The sequence below is a fragment of the Mobula birostris genome, chromosome 7, assembly GCF_030028105.1.
Source record: "Mobula birostris isolate sMobBir1 chromosome 7, sMobBir1.hap1, whole genome shotgun sequence".
In the NCBI taxonomy this organism is placed as follows: domain Eukaryota; kingdom Metazoa; phylum Chordata; class Chondrichthyes; order Myliobatiformes; family Myliobatidae; genus Mobula; species Mobula birostris.
In genome coordinates, this window is record NC_092376.1 from 36,410,774 (window position 1) to 36,430,209 (window position 19,436).

At 41.0% G+C, this 19,436-nt stretch overlaps 1 protein-coding gene across 9 annotated transcripts in view; it reads right to left on the bottom strand.

The window, feature by feature from the left end:
- nbeaa (neurobeachin a) overlaps window positions 1-19,436 on the bottom strand; it is a 908,137-nt gene that overhangs the window by 720,885 nt on the left and 167,816 nt on the right. For all 9 annotated transcript variants that reach the window (XM_072262897.1, XM_072262901.1, XM_072262905.1 and 6 more), the window contains one exon: window positions 5,211-5,442. In XM_072262897.1, the coding sequence (XP_072118998.1) occupies window positions 5,211-5,442 (232 nt within the window). The remainder of the gene's footprint in view (window positions 1-5,210; window positions 5,443-19,436) is intronic.

Sequence of the window (19,436 nt, forward strand, 5' to 3'; positions counted from 1 at the left end):
CTCCGTCTCCTCGCCGAACGCCCTCCTCAGGGTCCAACCCCGTTAGCGGACATCACAGCACCTCGTCCATCCTCTGTCTCACTCTCCCGCCTTCTACCTCAAAACCCCGCGCATACAAATCTTCCAGATACACCAAAGTCATAACAACTATCCCAATTGGTTCGTAACATCCTCTTATCACCTCTTAACCCACAACAAGCTGCTACAGGAAAGCTTTCTCAACGTTTAACATAACAAAGAAGCACTCCCGATTATAACATAACAAAGAAGCCATTTTAAATTTAACATACAAAAAAAAAGAAAGACCCCATACAGATAGATAGATAGATAGATAGACATACTCTATTGATCCCAAGGGAAATTGGGTTTCGTTACAGTTGCACCAACCAAGAATCGAGTATAAATATAGAAATATAAAACAATAACTAATTAAATAATAATATGTAAATTATGCCAGATGGAAATAAGTCCAGGAGCAGCCTATTGGCTCAGGGTTTCTGACCCTCCAAGGGAGGAGTTGTAAAGTTTGATAGCCACAGGCAGGAATGACTTCCTATGACGCTCAGTGTTGCATCTCGGTGGAATGAGTCTCCAGCTGAATGTACTCCTGTGCCCAACCAGTACATTTTGTCACCCATAGTTCAGTCCCTCCCCACCTACATCCGGGATACTCCCATGCCCTCCACCTCTTCAATAACTTCCAATTCCCTGGTCCCAACCGCTACATTTTTACTATGGATGTCCAATCCTTATACACCTCCATTCCCCATCAAGAAGGCCTCAAAGCCCTCCGCTACTTCCTGGATAATAGACCTCACCAGTTCCCCACCACCACTACCCTCCTCCGGTTGGCGGAACTGGTTCTCACCCTTAATAACTTCTCTTTTGGCTCTTCCCACTTTCTTCAGACTAAAGGTGTAGCTATGGGAACTCGCATGGGACCCAGCTACACCTGCCTCTTTATTGGTTATGTGGAACAGTCTGTGCTCCAAACCTATTCTGGTACTGCTCCCCAACTTTTCCTTCGGTACATTGATGACTACATTGGTGCTGCTTCCTGCACCCATGCTGAGCTCATCAATTTCATCGATTTTACCTCAAACTTCCACCCAGCCCTCAAATTCACTTACTCTATCTTGGACACTTCTCTCCCTTTTCTCGATGTCTCGGTCTCCATCTCTGGAGACAGACTGTCCACTGGCATCTTGACTCTCTGACTCTTGACTCACATAACTACCTCGACTATAACTCTTCCCACCCCGCCACATGCAAAAATGCCATTCCCTATTCCCAGTTCCTCCGTTTCCATCGCATCTGCTCCGAAGATGAGGTTTTCCGTTCCAGGACATCTCAAATGTCCTCTTTCTTTAAGGATCGTGGTTTCCCTTCTACCATCATCAATGATGCCCTCACCCACATCTCCTCCATTTCCCACACTTCGGCCCTCACCCCATCCTCCCGCAACCACTACAGGGACAGAGTTCCCCTTGTCCTTACCTACCACCCCACCAGCCTCCGGATCCAGCACATTATCCTCCGCAGCTTCCGCCACCTTCAACAGGACCCCACCACTAAGCACATCTTTCCCTCTCCACCCCTCTCCGCTTTCCGCAGGGATCGGTCCCTCCGCGACTCCCTTATCCACACGCCCATCCCCACTGATCTCCCATCCAGCACTTATCCCTGTAAGCGTAAGTGCTACACCTGTCCCTACACCTCATATCTTGCAACCATTCAGGGCCTCAAACAGTCCTTCCAGGTTAGACAACACTTCACTTGTGAGTCTGTTGAGGTCACCTATTGCATCCGGTGCTCCCGGTGCAGCCTCCTCTACATCGGTGAAACCTGTCGCAGTTTGGGGGACCGCTTTGTCGAGCACCTCCACTCTGTCCGCCACAACAGACAGGATCTTCCGGTAGCCACCCACTTCAACTCTACTTCCCATTCCCATTCAGATATGTCCATACATGGCCCCCTCTACTGCCATGATGAGGCTAAACTCAGGTTGGAGGAGGAACACCTCATATACCGTCTAGGTAGTCTCCAGCCCCTTGGTATGAACATAGAATTCTCCAACTTCCGGTAATTCCCTCCGCTCCCTTCCCCTATCCCTATTTCACTCTACCCCCTCCCCAGCTCCCTCATGCTTCTACCTCCTTCTTCTACCACCCATTGTTTTCAGGGCTATGACGTCAATGTTTCCCCTCCCCAACCCCTTTGTCTTTCAAGTTATTGGTCTATCAACTGACGCTACAAGCATTCTTCAAATCCTTCCCCATCTTTCATTCTTCAGTCCTGACGAAGGGTTCCGGCCCGAAATGTCGACTCATCGTTTCTAACTGATGCTGCCCGACCTGCTGAGTTCACCCAGCATACTGAAAGTGTTGCTTTGATCTTTTACAGCATCTGCAGATTATTTTGTGTTTACATTATGCAGTGGATGGGAGACATTGACCAAGATGGCATGCAACTTAGACAGCATCCTCTTTTCAGACACCACCATGAGAGAGTCCAGTTCCATCCCTACAACAGCACTGGCCTTACGAATGAGTTTGTTGATTCTGTTGGTGTCTGCTACCCTCAGCCTGCTGCCCCAGCACATAACAGCAAACATGACAGCACTGGCTACCACAGACTCGTAGAGCATCCTCAGCATCGTCCGACAGGTGTTAAAGGACCTTCGTCTCCTCAAGAAATAGAGACGGCTCTGACCCTTCTTGTAGACAGCCTCAGTGTTCTTTGACCAGTCCAGTTGATTGTCAATTCGTATCCCCAGGTACTTGTAATCCTCCACCATGTCCACACTGACCCCCTGGATGGAAACAGGGGTCAACGGTGCCTTAGCCCTCCTCAGGTCCACCACTAGCTCCTTAGTCTTTTTCACATTAAGCTGCAGATAATTCTGCTCACACCATGTGACAAAGTTTCCCACCGTAGCCCTATACTCAGCCTCATCCCCCTTGCTGATGCATCCAACTATGACATTTTAAGAATATCACAGGCACAAGTACTGAATCAAATTCATAAAATCTGTTTTAGAACAATTCAAACTGGTAAAATTCAACCACTAAGTTTTGCTTCTTACCACACTTACAAAATTATTTCTCTGCAGGAGACAAGCTATTCAATCCATTCCTACATCCTCATTATTTTGCCATTTTCAGAAAAAAATTGCTTTTGGGAATTGAATGTCTTTGCAGGTAGAACATAAAACTAGCTGACAAGGCTAGCAGATAATAGGGAAATGCTGGCCTAAACTAAGAGAGCTGAAGTATGAAATTGGAGAAGTTTTACTACAACGTTGTGAGATCACATCTAGGGTCCATGAACAGGTTTGGCTCTTCTATTTAAAGATATTTCAATGGAGGCAGTTCAGAGATGGTTCAGCACAATGATCCCAGACAAGGAGGAAAGATTAAGCAGAATGTGACTACTTAATGGAGAGTAAAACAACAAGATAAAACCTTACTGAAATCCGTACAATTCTTCGGTGGCTAGACAAGATAAATGGGAGGAGGGTGTTTCCTCTCCTGAGAGCGTTCAGAACCGGGGAAGGGTTTCAGTATAAGGAACAACTATTTTAGACAGAAATGAAGAAGCATCTCTTCTGTTTAATGTAAATCTTTGGAGCTCTTTGCCACAGAGGTGTTGGGTAGAGTCCTTCAGCTTACTTAAAAATAAAACAGATTCCAAAATTCAATAATGAAATCAACAATTATGGACGAGAGCAAGAAAGTGAACTTAAGAAATATATAATCAACCATAATCCTACTCAATGGTAGAGTTAGTTCAACAAACTGGCCTATCCTGGTTCTCGGAGTGTTAGGTGAAAATAAACAATCAGGTATTGAAGACAACACTTGAATGGAAACAAGTAAAAGACGCTGAAGGTGAAATAAAAAACAAAGAGATGGAAAAATGGGACTAAGAAAAATGGTATTAAAGACTCGGAGGGAGAAGGAAGAAGGGAGAGGAGAGAGGGGGCAGAGAGAGTGAGAGAGACAGAGACAGAGATAGAGATAGAGATAAAGAAAGCATAATTGCTTCATTGTTGAGTTCTGACGGAAGGTCACACAGCTAAACATTTACTGTAATCTCCTTCACAGATGTTACCTGACATAAATATTTACAGCACTTTTATACTTTAATTGCAGATTTCTAGCAACTACGTTATTTGATTTTTGATTACTTTATTGCCAAGATGCTTACAATGATACAGGAATACAAAATAGTTTCACAAAAAGGTACAGAGGAGGCCATTTGGTTCTTCAAATCCTTTCTAGCTCTATAAAATTGTAATGAAGTTACTGTCATTCTCAAGCCAATCAGGAAGGCATTGCCTGAGGTAGGGGAAAAAATGGAAGCTGATTCAGTAGCAGGGTTCAAAAGGAGACGAGATAACTACTTGAAAGGAAAAGTATCCATGGCTGCAAGTATTTGTCTATTTCCCTTTTGAACACCACGACTGAATCTACCTCACTTATACCCCAACCTCACAAATGTATTCTTGATTCTATCAATTCACTGCTCTTATCAACTTCCTAATGGTTCATTTCCTAATCATTTTAAGAGTGCTCATCAGCTTTTTGAACCTTCCATCAAAGCCATTATTTATATTTCAAAATTTTAAATAACTCTTGTCACATCCTCTCTCAATCACAGAGATCAAAATCCTTACCCCTCCAGTCTATCTTCCAGCTGCTGACCTCCAACAATTAAATCACTTTAGTAAATCTCTTCTGTAGCCTCATAAAGACTTTCATATCTTTCCAACATTGAGATTATTCAGTTGTAACTGAGCTCGTGTTTCGTCAAGATTCCATGCGACTTCCTTGTCCCAAATAATGAAGTTTATTATTCCACACTAATTTTTAAACTGTGCTCTCAATATACCTCCTCATGACAGACAAATATGCTATTTGATATTAAGGAAATCAAGAAATATGATATCCATGGGAAGTGGCTCTCAAATAAAAGATCAACCATAATATTAATGAATGGAAGAGTAGACCCATGGGATTTAATAGTTCACTCCTGCATATCTTCTTAAACTGCCCTGCCATCTGCATTAAAAAGCAAGATATCACAGTCTCCAAACTGTATTCTACCAATGTACTTTGAAATGTTTGTTAATTAAACATAAAATAATAACACCATTTTTAAAAAAATTCTTCACTATTAGAATCATACTTGGCATACAGAATGCATACCTGCTATCATGTCATCCACTTTGCTCATCTTTATCAGTACTTGCTCAATAAGGCCAACCTCCGTGCTTGCTTGCAGGTTCCGTACACTCTTGCGTAGTATAGCTGTGAACATACTCCAAATCTCTGCCTGGCAGGTGACATCACAGTGTTCAAGAAGTTCAATCATGCACGTTATACTTTCCGCATCCTGAATAATGAAGTTAATTTCCAAATCAAACTCTCCACCAACCAGCTGCCATGACAAAAGAGAAAAGGTCAATAATTTTAATATTTTCATCCTTTTAAATTATATTTTGCAATCTCAAAATCTTAAATCATGCAGCATTTCTAAATGTTTCAAGCCACAATATTCAAAAGTATTTTTTGCAAAAAACTACTTTAGCATTCAGCTCCATTGGTACAGTGTTTATCAAGAAAACCTGATTTTGTCCTTGATCTCCACCCCCATTCTAAAGTAACTAATCAGGCACAGAAGCAGTAGACACATTAAATTAGAATTTGTGCTCCTGTCTTAGGGAGGACAATATTAGCTTCTGCTCCCATTCCTGAACAAAACTTACAGTAAGAATTGATTAAAGTGCCTGTAAGCATTGGTGCTCAGCACTGATGATCCTCAAGAAGCCAGTTAGGAGCAACAATGTAATGAAAACCATGTTCCTAACATTGGCAAGAATATTTATATTAAAAAGTAAAATACCGCTGAAATCAATTTTTAGGAAAAGAGTGAAGGTATATAATGCAAGGATGGAACAAATTCATATTACAAGTGTCCCCCGCTTTTCGAACGTTCGCTTTACAAAACCTCACTGTTACGAAAGACCTACATTAGTTCCCTGTTTTCACTAACAGAAGGTGTTTTCACTGTTATGAAAAAAGGCAGCGCGCGATAAAAAGCAGCGCGCGCCCCGAGCAGCCGCTCCTCCCCCAGATTCGGAATGGCATTCTCGCCGGCATTGCTTAAACACATGCCTGTGAGCAGCCATTTGCAAGATGAGTTCTAAGGTATCGGAAAAGCCTAAAAGAGCTCGTAAGGGTGTTACACTTAGCATAAAACTAGACATAATTAAGCGTTTCAATCGTGGTGAACGAAGTAAGGACAAAGTGAGTTTGGCTTGTGGAAGTTGACGAAGATGATGTTGAAGAGGTTTTGGCATCTCATGACCAAGAACTGCTAGATGAAGAGCTGATGCAATTGGAAGAGGAAAGGATAACAATCGAAACCGAGTACAGTAGCAAACGGACCGAAAGCAAAGTCGTCCAGGAACTGAACGTGAAGCAACTGCGTGAGATTTTCGCTGCAATGATAAAGTACGACTTTAAGTTCGAAAGGGTACGTCAGTTTAGGGCATATTTGCAGGATGGTTTGAGTGCTTACAAAGAACTGTATGATCTAAAAATGTGCGAGGCTAAGCAGTCAAGCAAGCCTTCCACATCAGCCACAGCAGACGACGAGCCTCGACCTTCAACATCAAGGCAGGCAGACATAGAAGATGACCTCCCTGCCCTGATGGAAACAGACGACACCCCAGTGTCCCACTGCCCCAACCCCCGGGCCGCAGATACTGATCCGTGGAGAATGCAAGGGTACAGCGGTGGCCTAAACGCACCCAGCACATCTTTAAGAAAAAAGCCGAATTAAACAAGCTAATTAATTAGATGCCACCCAGCACATAAATGTCAGCCCAGATCACAGGCGATTGCTGATTGAGTTGCCTCTGATCTGGCCCGACATTTACGTGCCGGGCGGCATCTAATTAATTAGCTTGTTTATTTCGGCTTTTTTCTTAAAAATGTGCTGGGTGCGTCCCGGCTACCGCTGTACCCCTGCATTCTTCGCAGATCGGTATCGGTTCGCTGTCCGGAGGGTGGGGGCCACTGCACCACCCCAACCTCCAACCACTCAGCCTAATACCATCATCAGTGTGCTCGATGATGTTGAGGATGTTCTACAAGTCTGTGGTGGCCAGTGCTATCATGTTTGCTGTTGTGTGCTGGGGCAGCAGGCTGAGGGTAGCAGACATCAACAGAATCAACAAACTCATACGTAAGGCCAGTGATGTTGTGCGGATGGAACTGGACTCTCTTACGGTGGTGTCTGAAAAGAGGATGCTGTCTAAGTTGCATGCCATCTTGGTCAATGTCTCCCATCCACTACATAATGTACTGGTTGGGCACAGGAGTACATTCAGCCAGAGACTCATTCCACTGAGATGCAGCACAGAGCGTCACAGGAAGTCATTCCTGCCTGTGGCCATCAAACTTTACAACTCCTCCCTTGGAGGGTCAGACACCCTGAGCCAATAGGCTGGTCCTGGACTTATTTCATAATTTACTGGCATAATTTACATATTACTATTTAACTATTTATGGTTCTATTACTATTTATTATTTATGGTGCAACTGCAACGAAAATCAATTTCCCCCGGGATCAATAAAGTATGACTATGACTATGACTATGACTATGATGTCTTCCCGATTCCCCTAAGTGATACTACACTGTACATACATTATTTCTACTTATATCGGCTGTGTATTTTTACGTGTTACTTGGTATGATTTGGCAGCTTCACAGCTTAAAGGTTACTGGAGAGAGTGTTTCTGCCGAGAGCACTTGCGTGAGATTTTCGCTACGGAGAACAGTGCGGCAATGATTGTGGAAAAGTATTTCTACTTTATATAGGCTGTGTATTCATCACATCATTCCTGCTTTTACTATATGTTACTGTTATTTTAGGTTTTATGTGTTATTTGGCATGATTTGGTAGGTTATTTTTGGGTCTGCGAACGCTCACAAATTTTTCCCATATAAATTAATGGTAATTGCTTCTTCGCTTTACGACATTCCGGCTTACGAACCGTTTCATAGAAACGCTCTACCTTCAGATGGCGGGGGAAACCCGTAAAGCTTTTTTTCAATAATAGTTTTCATAAGTGTGAAATCTAATCAAAGCAAACTACAGAGATATGAAGCACAAGTTGTCTTTTTGTAGACTACAAAAGCTATGATAGTTCATTATCAATGGCTAAAAATTAATGAATTAACGCCAAGTTTGCAAGGTGGATTTTGGCTAATTAGGCCATTTGTTAATCAGGGCTGCTGTTTTTTTGAGACAACTCTTAAAGAACAAAAGCTACTTGAGAAAGTCGCCAGGATAACCTTTACATATCTGAGACACTATGCCACTTAATCAAGAGATGAGGTTTTGCCGAACAGTTTTGCAATAGTGCCAGTCGTGTGCACTTGTATGGCCAATAGACATGAGGTATGCTTAGAGCAAACAATTTTTAAATGTCTGTTGCATGTGCTTGTGTTATGTTATCCATTTGAGCCAAAGACACCAATTCAAAATAGAGTGATTTTTGATCATTTTGTTTTTGATTTTGACTTTAAAATATTTTAAACCCTTACCAAGATTGCACAAAAAGATATGTCGAAAAAAAATTTACCCTACTGGACCAAACTAAAAGCCATAAACCTAATACCACTTGTTGTCAACTGGCACACGCAGAGATAACTGGAATGCTGAAATCTACAGTTGCAAGCTTGACACATCAGCGGGATAAACTCAAGAAGAATGGGCATTACATGAGGGATTACAGGAAATATCCAAAAAACTAAAGAATGAAGGTAACAATCCAGATGTTGAAGAGGCTCTCCATCAATGGTTTTCCATTGTAACTGGATGAGGTGTGCCAATGTTAAGAAACAACTGGCAATACGACACACAAAATGCTGCAGGAACTCAGTAGGTCTGACAAACTCTAGCTGAGATTTCATGTGAGTTTTTTTCAAAAATGGCTTCTCTTTGTCACTCTTCCATAAAGCTGTGACTGATGGAACAGTTCTTGTATGCACAGTCTGTCCCATCTCAGCCACTGAAGCTTGTAGCTCATCCAGAGTTGTCAAAGGTGGCCTCCCTCGCTACTCCCCTTCTTGCATGGTTACTCAGTTTTTGAGGAAGGCCTGCTCTAAGCAGATTTACAGCTGTGCCATATTCTTTCCATTTCTTGATGATTGACAATTGTACTCTAAGGGGTATTCAGTGACTTGGAAATTTTCTTCTATCCGTCACCTGACGTGCTTTTCAATAAACTTTTCGCAGTCTTGTTTGGAGTGTTCTTTTGTCTTCATGGTGTAGTTTTTGCTAGGATACTGATTCACCAACAGTTGAAACTTCCAGATACGCGTGTATTTATGCTGCAATCAATTGAAACACCTTGACTGCACACAGTGATCTCCATTTAACCAATTATGTGACATCTATAACCAATTGGCTACACCACTGATGATTTGGTGTGTCATATTAAAGAGGGCGAACACTTATGCAATCAATTATTCTGTGTTTTATATTTGTAATTAACTTAGATCACTTTGTAGAGATCTGTTTTCAATTTTGGCACAAAAGAGTCTTTTTCTGTTGTTCAGTGTCAAAAAGAGCCAAATTAAATCCACTACGATTCAATGTTGTAAAACAATAAAACATGAAAACTTCCAAGAGGGGGGTGAATACTTTTTATAGGAACTGTGCATAAATTAAATATTCAGTGAAATGGTAGTCTTTCTTTTTTGTACCTTTTTATCTATTTCCATGAAACTACGGCTAATTGGGGCAACTGCTTAATTTGATCAAAGTGTACTGGTCCCGATGTGTCCCAATTAACTGATATCCACTGTATATCCCTTCAAGCTACAAAATCTCAAATGTGAAGCATTCATGGCAAAAAATAAAGCATAATTTTAGGTAAAGGAAAAAGCCTTGTAATAAGCCATAAAACAGCAGTAAGCCATGGGATTGGGAAATTCGCAGAATACAGTAAAGAAAGATTAAGAAATAGGATAGGAGAAATATACTACAAAATTAATCTAATAGGAAGTTCTTTAATAAAAGATGATCAAAATGTAATATAAGGTCCCTAGAAACTGAGGCAGGGTTTTTTTTAATTGAAGAAAAAGGAAACTGCAAAACAAATATTAATCAAATAAATACTACCCTTCTTCATGGAAGGCAACAAAAATCTCCCACAAATAGTGAAAAGCAAAAAATCCAGAGAGAATAAGCAAATCAACTAAATGAGCATTAGTTTCAAATTAAAAGCCCTGGCAAAATTAATAGGACTGAAAGCCAATAAACATTCAGGATCTGATGAAATGCACTCCAAAATTTTGTCAAGTGGCAATGGAGATACTGGATGTCAAGTTCCAAAATACCATAGCATTTCCCACAAATTGGAAGGTAGCAAAGATAACCCCACTATTACAGGAACAAAAGTTTAAAAAAAAACAGGGAACTGCAAACAAACTTGCTTGATGCAAGATATTGAAGAACATTCATAAAATTATAATTATACTAATCACAGTCAACAGGAACTTATAAAGGGAAGTTATGTTGAACAACTCTTGTTATTTTTAGGTACTACTACAGTAGGTAAGTGATAAGTAATGGTAATGGTGCATTTGGACTTTCAGAAGGCTTTTGAAAAAACGCCACACAGGACATCATTAAACAAAATAGTGCACAAGTGATTAAGAATGATACTTCTCATAGCTAACCTACAAAAAAGACAAAGTAACGATAATTTAGTCACTTTCTGGTAGGGAGGCTAATGGTGTAACTAATGGAATGCTACAGGGACTGGCATAGAGCCGCAGCTATTCACAATCTCAATCAATGATCTATTGCTGGGCAATTGAATACCAAAAGTAGACAATCAGGCTTCCGTTGTGTAAGGCCTGGTGAGGCCACATCAGGAGTACAGTGTACATTACTGGTCTTCAATTGAAAGTCTAAATATAACTTTCCATTGGTACATTTGATGTAGACATGATATATTCTTAATTATTAAGGGTATCAAACATTATGGGATGAAGGTACAACAATGGGGTTGAGAGGGAAAATATATCAGCCATGATCAAATGACACATGCACATAGAAACATACAGTGAAATGCATTGTTTACATTAACACTGTTTGCACTAGGAGCAGCCCACAACTGTTGCCACACATTCCAGTGTCAACATAGCATGCCCACAATGTTCCACAGAACACAAACAACAACAACAAGACAGCAACAGCAAAACAAGCCATTCCAAAACAGAGAAGATTCACTAAACTAATTCTCCAAATGTCTATTTGTTTCATGTGGAACAAATTTGTTTCAATGGATGAACTACAACAATTGTTCATCCCAGTTTGGCAAAAGAATAAATCAAGGAAGGTAGTGCACCCGTGGCTGACAAGAGAAATTAGGGATAGTATCAATTCCAAAGAAGAAGCATACAAATTAGCCAGAAAAAGTGGCTCACCTGAGGACTGGGAGAAATTCAGAGTTCAGCAGAGGAGGACAAAGGGCTTAATTAGGAAGGGGAAAAAGATTATGAGAGAAAACTGGCAGGGAACATAAAAACTGACTGTAAAAGCTTTCATGGATATGTAAAAAGGAAAAGACTGGTAAAGACAAATGTAGGTCCCCTACAGACAGAAACAGGTGAATTGATTATGGGGAGCAAGGACATGGCAGACCAATTGAATAACTACTTTGGTTCTGTCTTCACTAGGGAGGACATAAATAATTTTTTGGGAATAGTAGGGGACAGAGGGTCCAGTGAGATGGAGGAACTGAGGGAAATAAATGTTAGTAGGGAAGTGGTGTTAGGTAAATTGAAGGGATTAAAGGCAGATAAATCCCCAGGGCCAGATGGTCTGCATCCCAGAGTGCTTAAGGAAGTAGCCCAAGAAATAGTGGATGCATTAGTGATAATTTTTCAAAACTCATTAGATTCTGGACTAGTTCCTGAGGTTTGGAGGGTGGCTAATGTAACCCCTCTTTTTAAAAAAGGAGGGAGAGAGAAACCGGGGAATTATAGACCGGTTAGCCTAACGTCGGTGGTGGGGAAACTGCTGGAGTCAGTTATCAAAGATGTGATAACAGCACATTCGGAAAGCGGTGAAATCATCGGACAAAGTCAGCATGGATTTGTGAAAGGAAAATCATGTCTGACGAATCTCATAGAATTTTTTGAGGATGTAACTAGTAGAGTGGATAGGGGAGAACCAGTGGATGTGGTATATTTGGATTTTCAAAAGGCTTTGGACAAGGTCCCACACAGGAGATTAGTGTGCAAACTTAAAGCACACGGTATTGGGGGTGAGGTATTGATGTGGATAGAGAATTGGTTAGCAGACAGGAAGCAAAGAGTGGGAATAAACGGGACCTTTTCAGAATGGCAGGCAGTGACTAGTGGGGTACCGCAAGACTCAGTGCTGGGACCCCAGTTGTTTACAATATATATTAATGACTTGGATGAGGGAATTAAATGCAGCATCTCCAAGTTTGCGGATGACACGAAGCTGGGCAGCAGTGTTAGCTGTGAGGAGGATGCAGGGTGACTTGGATTGGTTGGCTGAGTGGGCAAATTCATGGCAGATGCAATTTAATGTGGATAAATGTGAAGTTATCCACTTTGGTGGCAAAAATAGGAAAACAGATTATTGGAAAAGGGGAGGTGCAACGAGACCTGGGTGTCATTATACACCAGTCATTGAAAGTGGGCATGCAGGTACAGCAGGCAGTGAAAAAGGCAAATGGTATGCTGGCATTTATAGCGAGAGGATTCGAGTACAGCAGCAGGGAGGTACTACTGCAGTTGTACAAGGCCTTGGTGAGACCACACCTGGAGTACTGTGTGCAGTTTTGGTCCCCTAATCTGAGGAAAGACATCCTTGCCATAGAGGGAGTACAAAGAAGGTTCACCAGATTGATTCCTGGGATGGCAGGACTTTCATATGAAGAAAAACTGGATGAACTAGGCTTGTACTCGTTGGAATTTAGAAGATTGAGGGCGGATCTGATTGAAACGTATAAAATCCTAAAGGGATTGGACAGGCTAGATGCAGGAAGATTGTTCCCAATGTTGGGGAAGTCCAGAACGAGGGGTCACAGTTTGAGGATAAGGGGGAAGCCTTTTAGGACTGAGATTAGGAAAAACTTCTTCACACAGAGAGTGGTGAATCTGTGGAATTCTCTGCCACAGGAAACAGTTGAGGCCAGTTCATTGGCTATATTTAAGAGGGAGTTAGATATGGCCCTTGTGGCTACGGGGATCGGGGGGATAGAGGGAAGGCTGGTGCAGGGTTCTGAGTTGGATGATCAGCCATGATCATAATAAATGGCGGTGCAGGCTCGAAGGGCCGAATGACCTACTCCTGCACCTATTTTCTATGTTTCTATGTTTCTATCTGGGAAATGTTGGATAGGATAGGCTTATATCCATTGGACTTCAGTAAAGTGACAATGGAAGTGATTGAAACATACAAGGACCTGAGCAATCTTAACAGTGTGGATATTGAGAATATTTTTCCGTGTGTGGGAGAATCTAACTCAGTGTAGCTGTTTAAAATTAAAGGGTCATCTATTTGAGACAGTTAAGGCAACTATACTTCCCTTAAAAAACTCACATGGAAGTGCAAGTCATTGAACTTTTTTTTGAAGTAGAGGTATTGATACTTTATTAGCAAAGAGGTTAAAAGTTACCCTGAGTACACTGGAATGCAAAGTCAACATGACAATATGTTGGAGCATGACAATATGGTGGAGCAAGTTTAAAGTACCAGGTGGCCCACTTGTCTCTAATTTATATGTTTTTAAGTTTTCTCATGATACAAAGATAAATGCAGAAGGAAACCGTAGAGAGCAGGGGTAGCAAACGTTTTTCATATTGGTGATAATCTAAAAAAATTCTCTCATGTCATGATAATTTTGAGTAGAGATTATAATTGATGAACAAATTATTAACAGTAAATATTGACTTTAAGCAAAAAAGATGTGTCCTGTTATTTTTTTACATATATTCATTGATTTACTATTAATAAAACAGAGACAAGATTGAAATAATTTAAGCATTTTAGAAACCTGTTCAAAAATTACTGATGTTCAGGCTTATTTGTTAACTAATAACCTTGTTGACTTTTATTTTGAAATTCTGTTGGATCACAACAGGAGGATAGCCATTTTTCTCTAAGTAGAGTTTTTCAGTCAGACTAAAGAACATACATGCAATCCTGCGTCATGTTTCTTTTGTTTGCACCGTCAAAATCATTACCTATAAGTGTTGTTTCAGTTCGTAAAGGAGATTGCTATCTGAGCAATATTTTGTGTTAATATTATGTAAAAGTTTATTCTTGATTATTAGTATAGTGCTTGACCAGCCTTGGTAATGTAAGGAACACTTACATATATTAATCTTCTCGTATACCTTAAAACTTTGTTTATTATCACCAGCATGTGATGTGAATCAAGTTTATTAGGTATACTTATGAGGTATATAATTTTGTGTATAAGGTGAAATCAAGGGACATAGGTGACAACAGTGTTTTGCTTCCAGATGGGCTCAATGCCTCCTTCTATGCTCACTTGACTGTCAAAACATGGAGGAATCACCACAAACTCCCACAGACCCTGATGACCCTATTTCAGTCTCGGAGGCCAAAATGAGAACACCCTTCAAGAGGGTGAACCCACAGAAAGCAACAAGCACAAACATGATACCTAGCTGAGTAGTAAAGACTCATCAACTGACTGGAGTATTCACAAAGACTTGGATCCAATTTGCTTATCAGCACAACAGGCCCACAGTAGATGCCATTTCATTAGCTCCTCACTCAACCCCAGAACATCTAGACAGCATAGATGCATACATCATGATGCTCTTCATTGAACAGCTCAGCATTCAATTCTATCATCCCCAAAAAACTTCAAGACCTTGGCCTCAATACATCCTTGTGGAATTGGATCTTCGATTTCCTCACTTGCAGACCCCAGTCTGTTCGGATTGACAACATCTCCTCCTCAATTTTTATCAGTGCAGGTGCACCACAAGGTGTTTTTTTCTTTTTTTTTGTATTTGCAGTTTGTTGTCTTTGCATACTGGTTGTCCCCCTTGGTATGTTCTCGCACTGATACTATTAGGGTTATTGGACATTGAATATGCCCACAAGAAATTTAGTATCATGATTTCATGTGGTGACATACATTCATACATGTACTTTTATAACAAATTTACTTTGAACTTTTTTGGATATTTTACTTTTGTCTAGCTTAAAATCCTAATTTCTTATGAATGTGTGACTTAAAAGTCATAAGTTTGCTGCTTGTGAGATGGCTACCTTGTGTTTGGAGCAAAAGTTGAGTGAATGTTGTGCTTATTACAGAGATCAGCGGATCAGCTACACAAACCAACGCTACTGCCAGAGTGGCTGGTATGATGTTGTGGGCATCACTGAGTCACAGCTGAAAGAAGGCCATAGTTAGGAGCTTAACATCAAAGGAGATACATTGTATCGAAAGGACAAGCAGGAAGGCATATGTGGTGGTGTGGCTCTGTTGGTAAGAGATGGAATTACATCTTTAGAAAGAAGTGACATAGGGTCAGAGAATGTTGAATCTTTGTGGGCGGAGTTAAGAAATTGCAAGGGTGAAAAAACTGCAAGGGAATCATATATAGGCCTCCAAATAGTAGCCAAGATGTGGAGTTGAGATTGCAAAGGGAGCTGGAAAAGGCATATAATAAGGCAATTACACAATTGTAATGCAGAACTTCAATATGCAATGGGATTGGGAAAATCAGGTTGGTGTCAGATCGCAAGAGGGAATTTGTTGAATGCCTACGAGATGGTTTCTGAGAGCAATTTGTACTTGAGCCTACTCGGGGAAAGGCCGTTTTAGATTAGGTGTTGTGTAATAACCCAGATCTTATTTGGGAGATTAATGTAAAGGAACCTTTAGAAGACAGTGATCATAATATGGTTGAATCCATATTGCAGTTTCAGCGGGACAAGCATAACTCACATGTATCAGTATCAAAATGAAATAAAGGGAATTACAGAGGCATGAGAGAGGAGCTTGACCAGGTGGATTGGAGGAAGATACTGATGAGGATGACAGATGACAGCAGAGCAGAGATAGCTGAAGTTTCTGGGAATAGTTCACAATGTGCAGGATAGATATTGTCCTACAGAAGAAGTTGTTCTCAAATGGTAAGGGTAGGCAACTGTTGCTGACAAGAGAAGTTAAGGACTGCATAAAAGTCAAGGAAAGAGCATACAAGGTGGCAAACATCAACTCACAACTAAGAAAGTTATGAGAAGGGAAAAGATGAAATAGGAGGGCAAACTTGCCAATAATATAAAGCAGGATACCAAAAGTTTTTTCAGTTATATAAAGAGTAGAAGGGAAGTGAGAGTTGCTATTGGACCATTGGAAAATGAGGCCACTAAGGTAGTAATGGGGGACAAAGAAATAGCAAGTGAACTTAATAGGTCATTGGAAGACACTAGCAGTGTGCCAGAGGTTCATGAGTGTCAAGCAGAAGTGAGTGCCATTACTATTATAAAGGAAAACATGCTAGGCAAACCCAAAGGTTTTAAGGTGGATAAGTCACCTGGATCAGATAGATTACATCCCAGAGTCCTGAGAGAGGTTACTGAAGAGATAATGAATGCATTGGTCATGATCTTCCAAGAATCACTTTATTCATGCATGGTCCCAGAGGACTGGAAGATTACAAAAGTCACGCGATTCTTTAAGAAGTGAGGAAGGCAAAAGAAATTATAGGCCAGGTAGCCTAAGCTCAGTGGTTGGCAAATTGTTGGAGTCTATTATTAAGGATGAGGTTCTGGGGTACTCGGAGATTAACGATACAATAAGTCAAAGTCAGCATGGTTTCTATAAATGGAAATCTTGCCTGACAAATCTGTTAAAGTTCTTCCATAAGACCATAAGACATAGGAGCAGAATTAGGACATTTGGCCCATCAAGTCAAATCCGCCATTCAATCACGACTGATCCTTTTTCCTCTCCTCAACCCCATTCTCTGGACTTCCCCCTGTAACCTTTGATGCCGTGTCCAATCAAGAACCTATCAATCTCTGCTTTAAATACACCCAAAGACCTGGCCTCCACACCGGCCTGTGGTAACAAATTCACCATCCTCTGGCTAAAGTAATTTCTCTGCATCTCTGTTTAAGTGAGCACCCCTCTATCCTGAGGCTGTGCCCTCTTGTTTTAGACTTCCCCACATCTACTCTGACTAAGGCTTTCAACACTCAAAAGGTTTCAAAGAGATCCCCTTTCATACTTCTAAATTCCAGTGAGTACAGACCCAAAGCCATATGATAACCCTTTCATTCCTGTAATCATCCTTCTGAACTGCCTCTGAACCCTCTCCAATGCCAGCACATCTTTTCTCAGATGTGGAACCCAAAATTTTGCACAATACTCAAAGTGAGGCCTCATCAGTGTGTTATAAAGCCTCAGCATCACATCCCTGCTCTTGAAATGACTGCTAACATTGTATTGGCCTTCTTCACTACTGACTTGACCTGCAAGTTATGTTTAGGGTGTTCTGCACAAAGACTCCCAAGACCCTTTGCATCTCAGAGTTTTGGATTTTCTCTCCATTTAGAAAATAGTCCACACATTTATTCCCATTACCAAAGTGCATGACCACGTATTTCCAACATTGTATTTCATTTGCCACTTTCTTACCCATTCTCCTAATCTAAGTCCTTCTGCAGCCTACCTGTTTCCTCAACACTACCTGTCCCTCCATCAATTGAGAAAGGAACAGGCAGGGTGGACAAATGCGAGGCAGTGGATGTCATTTACCTGGATTTTCAGAAGGCATTTCATAAGGTGCCACTCATGATGCTGCTTCACAAGATAAAATCATATGGCATTATAGATGGATAGAGCAATGACTGACAAGCAGAAGGCAGCGGGTGGGAATAAAAGGGCCCTTTTCAGGTTGGCTGCCAGTGACTAGTGGTGTTCCTCAGTATTGAGACCTCTACTTTTCACATTGTTTCTCAGTGATTTGGATAATGGAATTGATGGCTTTGTGGCAGAGTTTTCAGATGATACAAAGTTATGTGGAGGGGTAGGTAGTGCTGAGGAAGCAATGCAATTGCAGCAGGACTGAGACAAGTTGGAAGAATGGGCAAAAAAATGGCAGATGGAATACAGTGTTTGAAAAAGTTTAATAATGCATTTTGGTAAAAGGGACAGTAGTGCAGACTATTATCCAAATGGGAAGAAGGCTCAAACATCAGAGGTGCAGAGAGACTTAAGTGTCCTCGTGCAAAACTCCCAGAAGGTTAATTTACAGGGTGAGTAAAGAAGGCAAATGCAATTTGTGATTTATTTCATGGGGAATAGAATATAAAAGCAAGGAGATAATGCTGAGCCTTTATAAAATCACTAGTCAGGCTGCACTTTGAGTCTTGTCAACAGTTTTAGACCGCATATCTCTGAAAGGAATTGTTGACATTGGAGAGAGGCCAGAGGTGGTTCACAAGGATGATTCTGGGAAAGAAGGACTTAACATATGAGGAGAGTTTGGCAGCTTTGGGTCTGTACTCACTGGAATTTAGAAGAATGCATGGGGATCACATTGAAACCTACCAAATGTTGAAAGGACTGGACAGGGTGGATGGTGGGGGTATCCAGCACTAGAAGGAACAGCCTCAAAATTGAAGGGTGACCTTTTAGATCAGAGATAAGGAGGATTTTTTATAGCCAGGGAGTATTAAATCTGTGGTATGCTCTGCCACAGACTGTAGTGAAGGCCAAGTCCATGGGTATATTTATGGCAGAAGTTGATTGTTTCCATTATGTTCTGCCATCCTGGTCTTCAATGGCCTTCCAGTCTAACCAATATATACTTTTTGGCATGGTGATAGAGGTATGGAGTATACAATTCCCTGACACAGTTCCTTAGGTCTTCCAGGTGTCACTTTGGTTAGCCTTTTTCTAATTGTGTCCTCACTTTTTTGCTATTAACTGGCCACCATATTTTTGGCAAATTTTTCTTAGCTTTTCAGTTGAGCTGCCACTGTCTGGCACAATAACCATCTGTTGGAGAGTTTGGGCTAAAGGATAACCAATCAGAACAAGGCCAATTCAAACTAACCAATCAGGAATATGCAATTCAGACTCAGCCAGATTCAGGATCAAGCATTAAGCCCCACCCACACTTTGCTCACTCAGGAGGGTATATAAGGTGGTGTCTCTAGGGGAACTTGTCATTTGATCAACGTGCCTGAGGAAGACAGTTAGGTTTACCATTGAAATGTTGCAATCAGTATTTGTAAGTATGTGACTGTTCAGGCCAAAGAATAGTATGGATAAAATTAAATAAGAACAAAACTAAAGATGTCTTACTGAAGTTA